The 14,062-nt window shown below is 38.6% G+C and overlaps 2 protein-coding genes across 7 annotated transcripts; one reads left to right on the top strand and one right to left on the bottom strand.

Moving 5' to 3' along the window:
• Nucleotides 1-7,621, top strand: LOC306844477 (general transcription factor IIF subunit 1-like). 5 transcript variants are annotated; one of them, XM_079376637.1, is made up of 11 exons: nucleotides 11-39; nucleotides 141-247; nucleotides 1,189-1,359; nucleotides 1,466-1,671; nucleotides 1,747-1,900; nucleotides 2,017-2,075; nucleotides 2,200-2,331; nucleotides 3,840-3,910; nucleotides 4,025-4,163; nucleotides 4,938-5,070; nucleotides 6,877-7,621. In XM_079376637.1, the coding sequence occupies exons 4-11, from the start codon at nucleotides 1,497-1,499 to the stop codon at nucleotides 7,079-7,081; spliced, it is 1,068 nt and encodes a 355-aa protein (XP_079232763.1). In that variant the 5' UTR covers nucleotides 11-39; nucleotides 141-247; nucleotides 1,189-1,359; nucleotides 1,466-1,496; the 3' UTR covers nucleotides 7,082-7,621. The 5 variants fall into 5 exon arrangements, with proteins under 5 accessions (XP_079232760.1, XP_079232762.1, XP_079232763.1 ...); XM_079376635.1 differs by having other exon boundaries at nucleotides 13-39; nucleotides 3,840-3,913; XM_079376634.1 differs by having other exon boundaries at nucleotides 1-247; nucleotides 3,840-3,913.
• An 86-nt stretch (nucleotides 7,622-7,707) lies between these two features.
• On the bottom strand, nucleotides 7,708-10,119 carry alkbh7 (alkB homolog 7). 2 transcript variants are annotated; one of them, XM_079376684.1, is made up of 4 exons: nucleotides 9,754-10,119; nucleotides 8,530-8,703; nucleotides 8,303-8,427; nucleotides 7,708-8,157 (listed from the first exon to the last, which is right to left on the bottom strand). In XM_079376684.1, exons 1-4 carry the CDS (start codon nucleotides 10,033-10,035, stop codon nucleotides 8,037-8,039), a joined length of 702 nt encoding a protein of 233 aa, XP_079232810.1. In that variant the 5' UTR covers nucleotides 10,036-10,119; the 3' UTR covers nucleotides 7,708-8,036. The 2 variants fall into 2 exon arrangements, with proteins under 2 accessions (XP_079232810.1, XP_079232809.1); XM_079376683.1 differs by having other exon boundaries at nucleotides 8,303-8,703; nucleotides 9,754-10,086.
• Nucleotides 10,120-14,062: the final 3,943 nt, after the last annotated feature.

The following is a 14,062-nucleotide window of genomic DNA, read 5'->3' on the forward strand; positions in this document are numbered from 1 at the left end:
GATGACAAGCGTAGAAAAGAAGACTATTAGTTGTGGAAGGTGCAGGCTGCCTTTATCTTCTGCTTAAATGTGTTGCTGTATCTTTATTTATCTATTTTTGGAAGTGAATTACTCTTTCGTTTTATCGAATACACAAATAGGAAAGGATATCAGCAGCTGGTCGAGGTGATACAAGTTTAATTGTTGTAAAGTGAAGCAGAGCATCGGATGTTCTCTAATTAAGTTAACGTTAGCTGATTGAAGAAAGGTACGTTCAGTTCACACATCAACATCCTTATAGTACAAGCAGATGGTTTACGGCGAGTTTAACGCGGTTTTGCTTATGTTCAAGGAATAATATCACTGTTGGTGAATTAATCCAGCATAACAAGAATATCAAGAACGTGTCCAATTCCCTTGTCTTTTAAATTTGGAATAATTTAGAGAGCCAGAGTTTTTGTACAGCTAAAATAACTGGAAGTGAATAACACAGGAGGGCTCACACATTGAAGTAAAACATGGCCATGTACACACTTATGTCAAAAATAAGCTGATATAAAAACACAAACTTCATCTCTAGAGCTGCTCTGAGAGTCACTTCAAAAGCATTTCACAACTGCATTTCATAAAATCTATTGTCAGATACATGTTGAAGCTCAAAGTTTGGTTTGACTTGAATATATGACAGAAATCCTGTCCTATTGTACAATAGATTGTACTTCTCAAAGGAATAAAACAATGGTAATACAGTTAATTGAAACAATATTTTTAAGCAGAATTACAAAATTTTTCATCCATGTTCTAACTTAAACAGTAAACCTTTTAAAAAAAAACTCTTTTTTTTTGCCAAAAATCTAAGGAATTGTTTAAATTTAATTTGATTACACTTCATACGATTAATTAAAAAGTTTTATGCGTTCATTGATTACTGCCATTTTTAATAATATATTTGTTTTAAATGATAAAACACAGAATTCAGAAAAAAAAAATTGTTACAGTCTTAATAAATTAAAATTTTGAAGTTTCATAAATTCAGTTGATAGTCAATTTGATGGTTAAAATTTCATGAACAGTTTAAATGGGAAAATTATGAATAATGAATTTTAATCGCCGTCAGCATTTTGTTAAGTGTTGAGTTTACGTTCCATGGCTTTTATAAGGACAACACCTCATTAAATCACTGCCCTATTGTTCCTCTTTATCACTCAGATTCAAGGGTCTGAAAAAAGGTGGCGTCACGGAGAACGCTTCCTACTACATCTTCACACAGTGTGCCGATGGAGCCTTTGAGGCGTTTCCCGTTCACGCCTGGTACAACTTCACACCACAGGCCAAACACCGCACGCTCACAGCAGAGGAGGCAGAGGAAGAGTGGGGCAGGTTGAGTGGTTGCATTCATGAGAACAGCTCTGATGGCTCTCCTGAGTGGCCAGTGTCAAAACACGTCTAAAGCTCAGACATCACATCTTCTTAATTTTCCATATAGGAGAAACAAAGTGGTGAATCACTTCAGTATCATGCTTCAGCGACGCCTCAGAGAACAGGAGCGAGGAGGGGATGATGATGAGGAAGGAGAGAAGGGGGGGAAGAAAAAAAAGAAGAAAGGAGACAGGGGAGGAGACCTGCGGATACATGACCTTGAGGAAGATTTGGAAATGAGCAGCGATGAGAGTGACGGCAGCAATGGAGATGGTGAGCAAAGGCTCTGAGAGCGAGAGGAGTGTCCAATGTAGGGCTTTCTTACCAAAATGCCTTCTTTCAATGCAGACGATGAAGCCAAGTCAAAAGCTAAAAAGGACAAAGGCCCCAAAGGCAAGGGAAAGACGAAGAAGAAAAAGGGCAGCGACCTGGAAGGATTCGAGGATAGTGATGATGGTGACTTTGAGGGCTTGGAGGTGGACTACATGTCTGATGAAAGCAGGTGACTACACAAATCTTTATGTACAGTTACTTTTGCCAAATACTAACACCCCTTTATCCAAAGTCTCTCTTCATGGTTACTGCAGTCTAATCATCATCATTCTTTCTTTGCTCCAGTTCTGAAGAAGAGGAGCCAGAGAAGACCAAGCCCAATAAGGGAGAGGATGTCCCTAAAGGTTAGTAACTCTGAAAGAGTTTTTTTTTTTTTTGGCCTTTTTGGCCTTTTTGCAGGAGTGCACTTCATTTAATTCTGATGTTTGATTTGAGACGACTCCATGAAGCTCCAATGGCTTTTTTCAGGAATTGATGAAATGTCTGACAGTGAGGAAGAGAGTGAGGAGGAAAACAAGAATGAAGAAGATGGCAAGGAGGAAGAAGAGGAGGAAGATGAAAAGAAGACACCTGTGCAGGTGGAAAAGAAGAAAAAGAAAGGTAAAGGCAGTCTCATTTTGGATTTTTTCTTTGTATTTGAAAGAGTTAGTTATGTTTATTGGATACTAGGCATACCACTTGAATGAATTATCAGTTAATTTAAAAATAAAAACTTTTTTTATATGAAACCTTTAAAAATTATTTCATGTTTAAAAATAAAGATTTAATAAAATTCATAATTCTGGTTAAATGTAAAAGTAAAATAAAGCATTGAATTTTTTTCAATTTATACTTAATATATTGATAAATGCATTCTCATTTTTAAAGGTCCCATATTGTACACCTTTCTGGAGTTTTATTTTAGATTTTCATGTCCTTAAGAATATATAGTTGCGGTATAAGTACCAAAAACCATCTCAATATATTTTTACAGCTCTTCTCTCAGGAGCTCTGCTAAGAACAGGTTGATTTTGGCCTGTCTAATTAATATTCATGAGCCTCTCTTCTGATTGGCCTGTTGTTTTCTGAGTGACACGGCCAGGCCAACCACAGGTAACTAGGGTCATGTAGGGCTGACGTCACAATTACGACACCGCGCTAGCTCGAAGCAAAACAAAGGGAAAACTGGAGACGGCCAGTTCAAACCAGTGCAGATTTTGCTAAGTTACATAAGGAGCTTAAAATATCATCTTGTTGTCATGTTGGGTGCAAGAATCGATGTAATACAGCCTCAAATTAGAAATTTGATCGCATACCTGCTGCCACTGCCAAACAAAAAACCGACTACAGCTGTGGTTAAACGCGATAAAACGAGTGGACTGGACAGAAACAATCGTCAAAAATGTTCGCGTTTGCAGCGCACACTTCTTATCAGAAAAGGTTCAATAAAGTATTGTCTTTTGTTGTTATGGGCGCGTCTGACGATTTCTTGCATCTCACGAGTAAGTTATATCGTGTATGAAATACGTTAATGTCTGTGTGTAAAAAAACAAACCGTAATAATAATGTAGCTGTAAAAATAGTTGCCTGCTGAAATTGAAATGTTTTTATAACTTAATAACTTAGTAACAGTTTTTATAACTTAGTAACAGTCCTGTCAGATCGTCCATCCTTTGAGTGAGAGTGTAACGTTACAGGTCAGCCGATCTGTTTTCGTCTGTTAAAGTTAACGGACGAAATGCCATTGTTGAGTTGTTGCTCAGCTATGGCATGAACACGATGTTGTCTGGGGGTTTGGCAAAAGGATGGTGGGCGGTGCTCGGGATGGTGACTGAAGGCGTTGACTGAGTAGATCGGACGTCACATTTTTATGGAAGTCACAACGGCTCGTGAAAAGGCACAGCTACTTTATGCAGGCTGTGTGCACTTTACTGTGGATTGACTGTTTTGAAACTTACATGGTAGTTACATAGCCCCTAGTTATCCAGTTATCATGAAAAAAGCCAGGAAATTTCAGTTTTGACCTTTAAGTGCTATTTTTCCATAATCCTCCATAATGTTGACATTCTCTATATTTTTATATTTATTGTTTTCCCATTTTGTAAAAATCATTGTGTACGTTGTTTCAGACAGCAGTGGCGAGTCCGACAGCTCTGAGGACAGCGATATTGAAGGAGAGGCAGCTTCAGCACTGTTCATGGTGGTAATAGCCTATACTTGTGTGTGTGTTTGGGAGAGAATATGAGAGAGAAGATTCTGATGTTGCTCCATGTGTATATGGTACAGTGCTCTCTTGTTGTCTCCCCTCTCACAGAAGCGCACTCCTCCTAAGCGAGGGGGTGGTCGTGGCTCAGCAGGTAGTTCAAGAACAGGAAGTCGGCCTGGCACGCCTTCTATTGACAACGCTGCCACTTCCAACACTCTCCGTGCTGCTGCCAGCAAACTGGAGCAAGGTACACTCCATGAAACTCAGTTGATTAAAAATTTAATCAAATGAATTGCATTATAAGGCTAATACTTGCTTGATTTAATAGCATAAATATTTACAGAGGAAAAAAAAAAAGAACTGCATGATGCTATTGTGGCAAGAAAATAGCGTGAAAATAGATTAAAGAAAGTGAGTTTAGGAGCATATTAATATGTAGTTGTTGATTTTTTTTTTGTATAATAAAAAAGTTTTTTTTACTTTATTTATTTTTATTTTTTTATCAATTTTGTCAGGTAAAAGAATACTCCAGTCAAAAATGAAAATTCTCTCATTTACCCACCCTCATGCCGTCACAGATGTATATGACTCTTTCTTCAGATGAACACAAAGATTTTTAGAAAAATAATCCATTGAGTCCATATAGTGCAAGTGTACAGGACCTCCAAGGTTGAAGCTTTAAAAGCCAAACAAAGTGAACAGGACATAATGCATATGACTCAGTTGGTTAGTGTTGTCAAACTCTCTCAAGACGTTGCGCAGGCAGACAGGGGACTGTTATGTTTGAAGCATCAACTTTGGAGTCCCATACTCTTGCATTATATGGACTCAGAAATAAATTATTTGTTTAAAAAAATCTTTGTGTTTATCTGAAGAAAGTCATCTAAATCTAGGATGGCATGCGGGTGATGTTACTTATGTTATCCGACTACTATCTCCTCATTTCATCTTGTCTCTTTTTCTCTTCAATGCTAAGGGTTAGGTAAAGTTTTAACTTCATGTATCTGCTCCTCTGTCTCAGGTAAGCGACAGACAACTGTGCCCAGCTCAGAGACTCCAGTAGCGAAGAGATTAAAGATGGAGGCCAGCCCTCAGAGGTCTTCAGGGAAGAGCACACCTCAGCCAGTGTCAAGGAAATCCACCCCCAGCTCCAGGTACTTTTTTTTCTTAAATATTATCTAAACCATCAGCTCTCCAACTCTTCTCTGGGTCCTGGGTTTTTTCTCCAGCTTTCAGCTGTGAAAGTCTATTTCCTCTATCCCCTGAGACAAGAAGGACCCAGTTAAACTTGCATTAATGCATTAAATTGTTGCATTAACAACTGTAGTGCTGTATGCAGTAACGCTGTGACACTGTGTATTACACCCATAATGCAGAGTTTATATCTCAAAACATCACAATTTTCCACCACATTACAGCTCATGATGCCTATTTGATCCCTTCAAGCATTGTCAGATTCACAAACTGCATTATCAGAATCAGAATGAGCTTTATTGGCCAAGTATGTTTACACATACAAGGAATTTGTTGTAGTGACAGAAGCTCCACAGTGCAACAGAAAGACAGTAACAGGACAGGACACAGGTAATAAAACAAAATAACAAGAAATAGCCAATAACCAATGTACAAAGCAGCAAAAAAATAAAAAATACACTATATATAATATATAATATAGGCGACTATGTATGTACAGGTCAAGTATGTGCAAATTAGAAATGATACAAATAAAATAAGTGAGTGTGGTGAATGGATAATGAATTAGTTGTGTGTTCCACGCTTATTTATTGAGTGTTCATGAGATGTATTGACTGAGGGAAGAAACTGTTCCTGTGTCTGGTCGTTCTGGTGCTCAGAGCTCTGTAGCATCGACCAGACGGTAACAGTTCAAAGAGGTTGTGTGCTGGATGTGAGGGGTCCAGAGTAATTTTGCCAGCCCTTTTGCTCACAGTTTGCTACAGTTCTTGGAGAGTGGGGAGGGTTGTACCAATGATTCGCTCAGCAGTCCGGACTACCCTCCGTAGTCTTTTGAGGTCAGATTTGGTAGCTGAGCTGAACCAGACAGTTATTGAGGTGCAGAGGATGGATTCAATGATGGCAGAGTAGAACTGTTTCAGTAAGTCCTGTGGCAGGTTGAACTTCCTCAGCTGGCGAAGAAAGTACAACCTCTGCTGGGCCTTCCTGACAATGGAGTCAATGTGAATATCCCACTTCAGGTCCTGAGAGATGGTGGTGCCCAGGAATCTGAATGACTCCACTGCAGTCACGGTGCTGTTCATGATGGAGGGTGGGGGGAGAGCAGGGGGGTTTCTCCTGAAGTCCACGATCATCTCCACAGTTTTGAGCGTGTTAAGCTCCAGGTTGTTGAGACTGCACCATACAGCCAGCTCCTTAACCTCCTGTCTGTAAGCAGACTCGTCACCGTCCTGGATGAGGCCGATCAGTGTGGTGTCGTCTGCGAACTTCAGGAGCTTGACAGAGGGGTCTTTAGATGTGCAGTCGTTGGTGTAGAGGGAGAAGAGCAGTGGGGAGAGAACGCAGCCCTGAGGAGCTCCAGTGCTGATGGTGCGAGTGCTGGATGTGAATTTGCCAAGCTTTACTAACTGCTGTCTGTCTGTCAGGAAGCTGTTGATCCACTGGCAGACGGAGGTAGGGACGGAGAGCTGAGTTTGTTTATTTTGAAGGGTTTCCGGGATAATGGTGAAGTCCACAAACAGGATCCTCACATAAGTCCCTGGTCTGTCCAGATGCTGCAGGATGAAGTGCAGTCCCATGTTGACTGCATCATCCACAGACCTGTTTGCTCTGTAGGCAAACTGCAGGGGGTCCAGTAAGGGTCCAGTGATGTCCTTCAGATGAGCCAGAACCAGTCTTTCGAATGATTTCATGGCTACAGACGTTAGGGACACGTTATGTCTTGCTTATTTCAAGCATGTATAACATTTTTTCCATCTCCCCTTCAGTGATGTGCAGCTGACGGAGGATGCCGTGCGCAGGTATCTCATCAGGAAGCCCATGACCACTAAAGACCTGCTGAAGAAGTTCCAGACTAAGCGCACAGGCCTCAGCAGCGAGCAGACAGTCAACGTGCTCGCCCAGATCTTGAAGAGGCTCAACCCAGAGAGCAAGAACATCAATGACAAGATGCACTTTTACCTCACTGAGTGAGCCCAGCTGAGGAACGTGAAACGGAGCGCCCATCACCAGCAGCCTCTCCTTTAATAAAGCTCGTTTAGGTTAAGGCTACCAACTTGATCTGAAATTTGTCGTTTTACTTTCAACCTTTCAGCATTTATTAACAATAGTATTTAAGTGCTGTTAATTGAGATCCAGATGAGAATGCTGGAGGTCCAAAGAGTAAAAAGACAGAAAACTTAGAAGCAAGCAATGTAGTATGTTTTTGTATATTGTAATTGATATAGGAAAGATGTATTTGTAAATTCCACATTTATGCCTGTTAATGACAAGTTGAGTATCAGTGAGAAACTGGGTAATATCAACACTGATATTTCATGAAAACCTGCTGAATTTTAAGAGAGGGTCTTTACCCAGGGAATACAATTGCATCTGTGGCTTTTATTACAAAGTCATTTCTTATCACATTTGTTTGCTGTTTTTTTTTGTTTGTTTGTTTGTTTTTTTATCTGGTTGTAAAAAGTAAAACTTTTCCAGGAGATTTATTATTTTGTGGTACATTAAATTTGTTCCAAAATGAATAATGTTTGTGTTCATTTGTTTAAATTGCATATTGTATGCAACAGTAATGTATTGTTTGAGAAGAAAGCCACAATAGTGGATAGCAAAAAATATTTATTAATAGACATTGTAAATAGAAGCAGTTCCATTCACTGTTTTCATCCTTTTCCCTGACTCTACATTACATCAATCAAAACTTTTCCCTTCATATATATACACAATACAAGTATCTGGACAACATTTCGGTGAGCTGAATGTTAAACATAGTTTTTCAACAGTTGGGGTTATTCCAGGAAAATGCATCTGATTTATAAATTTTTAGCTACCTGTGTGTGTGAGTATCTGAAAGATACAATTCTAGACAAAGGTAGTAATATGAAAAAGCCACAGGGGTTCCAAGATAAGTGCTAAGGTCAGTCCAGTTCTTTTAAACAGGCAGGTTTCGACAGATGATGGAGATGCGGCGATGACGTGCAACCTTCTGTCCTGAGAAAAAGGATTCTTCATCTTTCAGGATTTCGTGGGTGAATTTAAATCGAGCATCATCCCTGTTGATAAGAACACATTTTACAATTAAAAATTTGAAAGTCATTTAAAATAAATGTTCATATTTTGTGGAAAATATTCTTCTCCTACCAGTTTTGTGAGATATCAAAAAAAAAAAAGAAAAGAAAATATTCTGGGTATAAATACCTTAATATATAAAGTGAGCGTCGACTCAGAAGCAAGTCCACCCAATCTGTGGATTTGTTTTCAGGGACCAATCGCATAACACTATCAGACAACAGGCTCAGTCCTGCAATAGTGCTTCCACAGAACTGACAAGAGAGAACAGCAGACACAGAGAACATTAATAATGTACTAATGACAGTGTTAAATGTGGAGAACATCAATATTGTACAAATAACTGAGAGGCAGACCTTCACACTGTCAATATGGGGTTTGATGTAGCCCTCTTTGTCCAGGTCCAGAACATGAATTGGCCCAAGCAGTGGGCTGCCTTCAGGAAATGCAACTGCTCTCACCCGCTTTAAGATACTTTCACACATAACTCCCCACTGCAGGCGCTCTGTTTCTCTGTAGCCGTGAATAGCCTGAATGGTGAAAGAGAAATGTACCAAATAACTGGAAAATGGGGCGAAGGTAATTTAATAGCCAATGGCCAATAATTAACAGTAAGAATTTTACAAATGAAATGTCCCAGAAATATGTTTACAACCTATGTTTAGTTATAACAACATTGTTGGTTTTTATTAAAAAGTGGAGAACAACTGTAGTCAAGATAAGTAATTTAAGTTTAGTTTTTTTTTTTTTAATGAAACGTAGACTGTAGATTAATCTTTAATTTCAATGGAAATTATTTTAGTTTTACTTTAGGCTTATGTGTAGTGGGACACATGAAACCCACATATTAGTACTTAGTAATAAAACATAATGGCCTGGTTTAACTGACAGGGATTAGACTAAACCAGGATTAGGCCATAGTTCATTTAGGTTTAGGACATTTAAGTATTATTTTTTAATAACATGCCTTATGAAAACCATTACTGGGGTGCATCTTGAGACAAAACAAAGGCACTGATATATTTAAAGATATGTCCGTGCAAATTTCTTTAAATTGAAACAGCTTAGAATTACATTTTAGTCTGGTACTAGGTTTAAGCCTCTTCTGTGAGACCGGGGAAATAAATTTGTGTATTTTATTATGATTTTTATTAATTTTTTTTTTCTGGACGGAAGGAGCTGCACAAAGGACAGCAGAACGACTGTTTCCAAGCAGGTTTCCCAAACACTTCCCCTCTCTTTAGTTGTTCCGACAAAGTAGTAGCCCCGCCCAAACCTCATGGGATTGGACGAGAGCCACCTGCAAGATTTCTGATTGGCTAACACAGGCACTCAAATTCTTTATTTGCCACTCTTTTTGGTAATTTATCAGCAGCACGTACAGTAGTAGGAACGTTTTCAAGAAAGTCTTGGGTTCACTTGGAAAGTACAGGTAGGTTGGAACTAAACTCCAGAAACAGCACACTACACATAAGCTACGACCATAAAAACGTCGAGAGTAGCAATCACAAACAACGGCCACAATATGAGTTTTGTTATGAAATGATGGCAGTGTTTACACACTTCTCCATGGTACTTACATCGTCCCAGTGGTCAAACTCATATCGCTTTTTTCTAAGTCCTGTCTCTACTTCTTTGAAAAGGGCATTCTCCTCTTCCTTGCTGATGAAATTCTGTCTAACTTCAACATACCCACGCACTATGGATAACATTTCCTGAGACGATCCATGCAACCATTCACACTCCTCTTTGCTCTCGGGGCCTTTTCGTAAAGCCGAGCTCTCCGATAAAAACCTACACAATAAGAGATTTTGGAAATTTTTCCTCTGTACTTGTTTCGAAACTCTAATTAATAGTGTCATTCTGTCGAGGACATACGATAGCGCTTAAGTATTCAGCGTACTAGTGTCACTGTTGTTATTGACCGGGCGCCATTTTGAATTCGCTAAGATTTCTGGGACTTGAAGTATTTGAGTCAAATCGCTTCAGTCTATCGGACAGGGCGTCGGTCCTGGAGAGCCGCAGCCCTGCAGAGTTTTGCGTCAACACTAATCAAACACACCTGAACAAGCTAATCAAGGTCTGAAGGATTACTAGGAAGCTACAAGCAGGTGAGTCTTTATTAGGGTTGGAGCTGAGCTCTGCAGGGCTGTTGCTCTCCGGGCCTGGAGTCACCACACCTGGTCTAGCATTATATTCAGTTCTCAACGACAAAATACAATTTCATGGGAAACTGTGAGTGCAAGCAGCAATAGGGATGAAGTAGAAATGCAAAATTTAGCTGCGGTTTACAAGAAAATGATTTAAATTAGTTAAAAATAGTTTAATTGAACGGTGTTATTTATTTTTTATCGCAAACGGCGATGCATTCAGATACAAATAAACGAGCTTCATTTGCGCTCCGTTGTTTCCAGCGAGTAAAGACGGCATATACTCTAGTGATGATAAATTATAGAATTTCAATTCCGCTTTTCAACACTAGAGAGCACTACATGACTATCGCTTGCTGTGACAGATGTAGAGAAAAAAATAAAAACCTTTATTTCTGGGTTAAACATCCTTTTCTGATTTCCTTCCTAACATAAGCACGTTAAATATAAGATTTCCCCCCGTTTCTTAATATTTTGCCCCTTGGATGAAATTTCACGTTTTGTATATATAAAGTAACCAACCTAAATTTCTATTGGCATGTTTTTGTTAAATGTGAAATAGCTCTGGCTTCCCTCCACCTGCTGGGTATTCAGTGTTTCTATGTTATATATTATAATCCTGATTTGTAACAATACACTCCAAACCCATCTTCAATCACTGTGCTTTTTTCAGACTATTATGTCACTGTTCTTTTATCTCTCTCTCTCTCTCTCTCTCTCTCTGTCTCTTTCTCTCCACACACACACACACAGACTGGTTTCTCTCATCAATTAGCTGGCAAGACTGTAATGATGGTAATTATTTGTAATTGTAATGGTCAGGCAGTGCTGTTTGTGGCAGTAAGAGGGCAGTAAACAGTCTGTAAGTAAGTGAGATTTACAGGCAGTAAGAATTGAGTGCTGATACATGGCTCTGGGGAATGTGCAATATATCCACGGTGTTGCCAATACAGCAAAGATTAGAAGATTGCATAGCCTGAAATAACCCAGAACCTAGCCTCAGAATAGTTTATTCCTGTTTTTGTAGCAGATATGTACTGGTTTACGTTACACATTAACTCAGTATTTTCTACATGTTAGAGAGGGAATTCTCTTTCATTTTTTTTACAAACTTTAAATCACTTTTAGAGGCAACTTCAGATGCGACCCATTTACAATCCGTTTTACATTTGAACACAATGAAAACACGATTTTCCTTTTGAACAGCGTCATTTTCAGTAAAATGTGCTCATAAAGTGGTAAAAAGTAAAAGGAATTATTCTTACATTAGCTTAAATTGTTATAAACAAAAGTTGAAAAGTGTTTTATCTGCTGATTTTAAAAGAAATTGTGAAACAGCGGATCAAGACAAATCCTTGTAAAACAGCGGAGACTGCAAGATATAACTGAGGCAACCATTTCTCAGTCAATTGACCAAAAAAGCCTCATTTGAAGGCAAATACAATAAGGGTTGCAAAGGAGTGGAAACTTTCCAGAAGTTTCCGAAAATTAACAATTTTCCACCTTTTTGAAACCCTATAATTAAAATTGATAGCATTAGGGAACACAATGTTAGCACAAGGTAAACAATACTTTACCATAGTTTTGGTAATTTGATATTTAAACTTGTACAAGATGTACATTTAAAAAAAGGAAAATCTTGTCTGGAAAAAAAAAAAAAATAGTAGACCGCAGACGTTCTAAGGTAGGATTGGGCAAAAGAAGGGTCAATTCACAAGGAGAAATCAACACTACAGCTGAACATTTACATACATACACATACAGACAAACACAGCTACATATTTATCTCACTTCCTGAGAGGTCTGTCTGGCCACCCTCCAAGCCTGACATCCTGCAAGAGCATTTTCTCAATGGGCTTCATGATTGACAGCAGCTGATCTAAAGAACACAGGAAATCGCTTAAGCCTCCAAGACTCAGACAGTTTGTCAAGTGTAACATTTTGACCAATCAGACACACAAATATTTGTTATATTTAACAAATAATCTCTTATGCCCCCTCACATAACCAAAAGGCCAACTATGAGGGTCTGTGGACCCTTCCCCCCGAAATGCATCTAACACCTAAGAAGGCAGAACAGGTCTCTGGTTCTAAGACTTGTTTTATTGCTCAAAGGAATGCGGGAACTCACTTCTTTGCCCCTTAGGAAAGAGAAATGGAATCTTCTCTAATTAATTCATAGAAAAAACCTTTCTTTGAATGAACACTCATATCTTCAGGGCATTGTGTATATTATTACTGTTCTTGTATATGTTTGTGTATTGTGTACACCATTTTATGCATGCTTATGATAGATCACTAGTTAATATCACTCTAGCTGTATCATGTTTAGTCTCTATCAATTAGTCTTCGGATGATCTAATTGAGAGTGAATATTATATGTTGATACCTACAGATCTCTTTCTTAGCTTTTTCCATTCAACACTTGGAAGAACATTTCTACCTCCAGAACATCTTGGGAATTCATCACTCTTCAACCCGGAAGAACGTGATCGGGAGTCCAAAACTTTGAAACCATTAAGACTTTCATCTGAGACTGCATTCCGGACACTCGACCCGACCAAAGGCAGTGCAAGTATAACATTTAACTAAACGAAACCGAGGTTTAGTATAAGTTATAGACCCCATTATAAATGGTGCTGATGGTTAAATGACTTTCTCCATAACTGCATTCTCTGGTTTTCCTGATGGTTTCATCCATCAACTGTCATTAGCCTTTCCCATGTATGAGTGATTGTACTTATGTATGTTTGTTTGTTAGACTAGTTTGCGTTAGTGTTTAGTTAATAAAAGTTGTGTGCACAAATTACGAGTTTCTGATTCTGCCTTGCATATTAAATGTCCCTTTACGATTTTGGCCCTTGCTGCAATGCTCTAATGCATTAATAGGAAAGTATTTTCTGTGGCCAAGAAAATATCCTTTCTTAGAGTTGATACGAACTTGCACTGAATGTTCGCTGGACGGACAGATCAGTTGATGGCAATTTAATTTTGCTACAGTTATTACTGTCAGCCGATATAAATAATTGTAATTATTTATATACAATTCCCTTTTGAGCTATATAAATTGTTACATCCAAGACTCAGACAGTTTGTCAAGTGACTATATATTGCTCAATTGATTGTAATGTAAATACAGGCTCATAAATGAGTTAGATTTCCTGGAGAAGTACAAGGCATGGAGAGGGCGCAGAGAGAGTTCTAAAGAATATTTTTAGTTACTGTCTTGCATTGACTTTGTATATATGGACAACAAACACAACATTTCTCAGAAGATCCACACAAGAATTAAAGTCATATAGATTGGAACAAGAAGTTTCATTTTTGGGTGAACTATCCTTTTAAGCTGATGGGGATTACAGATGTAGCAGAAATGCTTGGATTTGAGCGGAAAAGAGTCACTGAGCTTGGGAATCAAGTTAGGGAAGCAGAGCGAAAAGAAAGTATGACAGATGAGTGAAAGCATATTGTGATGACAGTTCTGTCCCTTTGTGAAGATTTGCTGGCCTACTTACTACTTAAGGATGTTTGGAGCAGTTTACAAGCACTTTGAGTCAATGTTCAAGTGCTGTAAGCAGATCAACAAAGACATTCCAAATTTCTGTCTATTACTGGCGTTTTTGATAATTGTATGGTTTTTGCTATTTATTTCATGCAGCAGTGACACATTAATTACACAATAGTTCCTGGCAGATTGTGAAAATGTTATGTTAACATAGTCTGTTTGCTAATCTCCAGT

Source organism: Barbus barbus, assembly GCF_936440315.1.
Source record: "Barbus barbus genome assembly, chromosome: 3".
NCBI classification, from domain to species: domain Eukaryota; kingdom Metazoa; phylum Chordata; class Actinopteri; order Cypriniformes; family Cyprinidae; genus Barbus; species Barbus barbus.

Bases quoted from the DNA above. Each gene is read 5' to 3' on its own strand.
- LOC306844477 (XM_079376634.1), top strand. From the start codon at position 1,497: ATGCTTCAGCGACGCCTCAGAGAACAGGAGCGAGGAGGGGATGATGAT. The intron at 1,672-1,746 runs GTGAGCAAAGGC...CTTTCAATGCAG, and splicing joins TGACGGCAGCAATGGAGATG to ACGATGAAGCCAAGTCAAAA. The intron at 5,071-6,876 runs GTACTTTTTTTT...TCTCCCCTTCAG, and splicing joins AAATCCACCCCCAGCTCCAG to TGATGTGCAGCTGACGGAGG.
- alkbh7 (XM_079376683.1), bottom strand. From the start codon at position 10,035: ATGACACTATTAATTAGAGTTTCGAAACAAGTACAGAGGAAAAATTTC. The intron at 8,704-9,753 runs GTAAGTACCATG...TTCACCATTCAG, and splicing joins AGTTTGACCACTGGGACGAT to GCTATTCACGGCTACAGAGA. The intron at 8,158-8,302 runs GTATTTATACCC...TCTTATCAACAG, and splicing joins CGCTCACTTTATATATTAAG to GGATGATGCTCGATTTAAAT.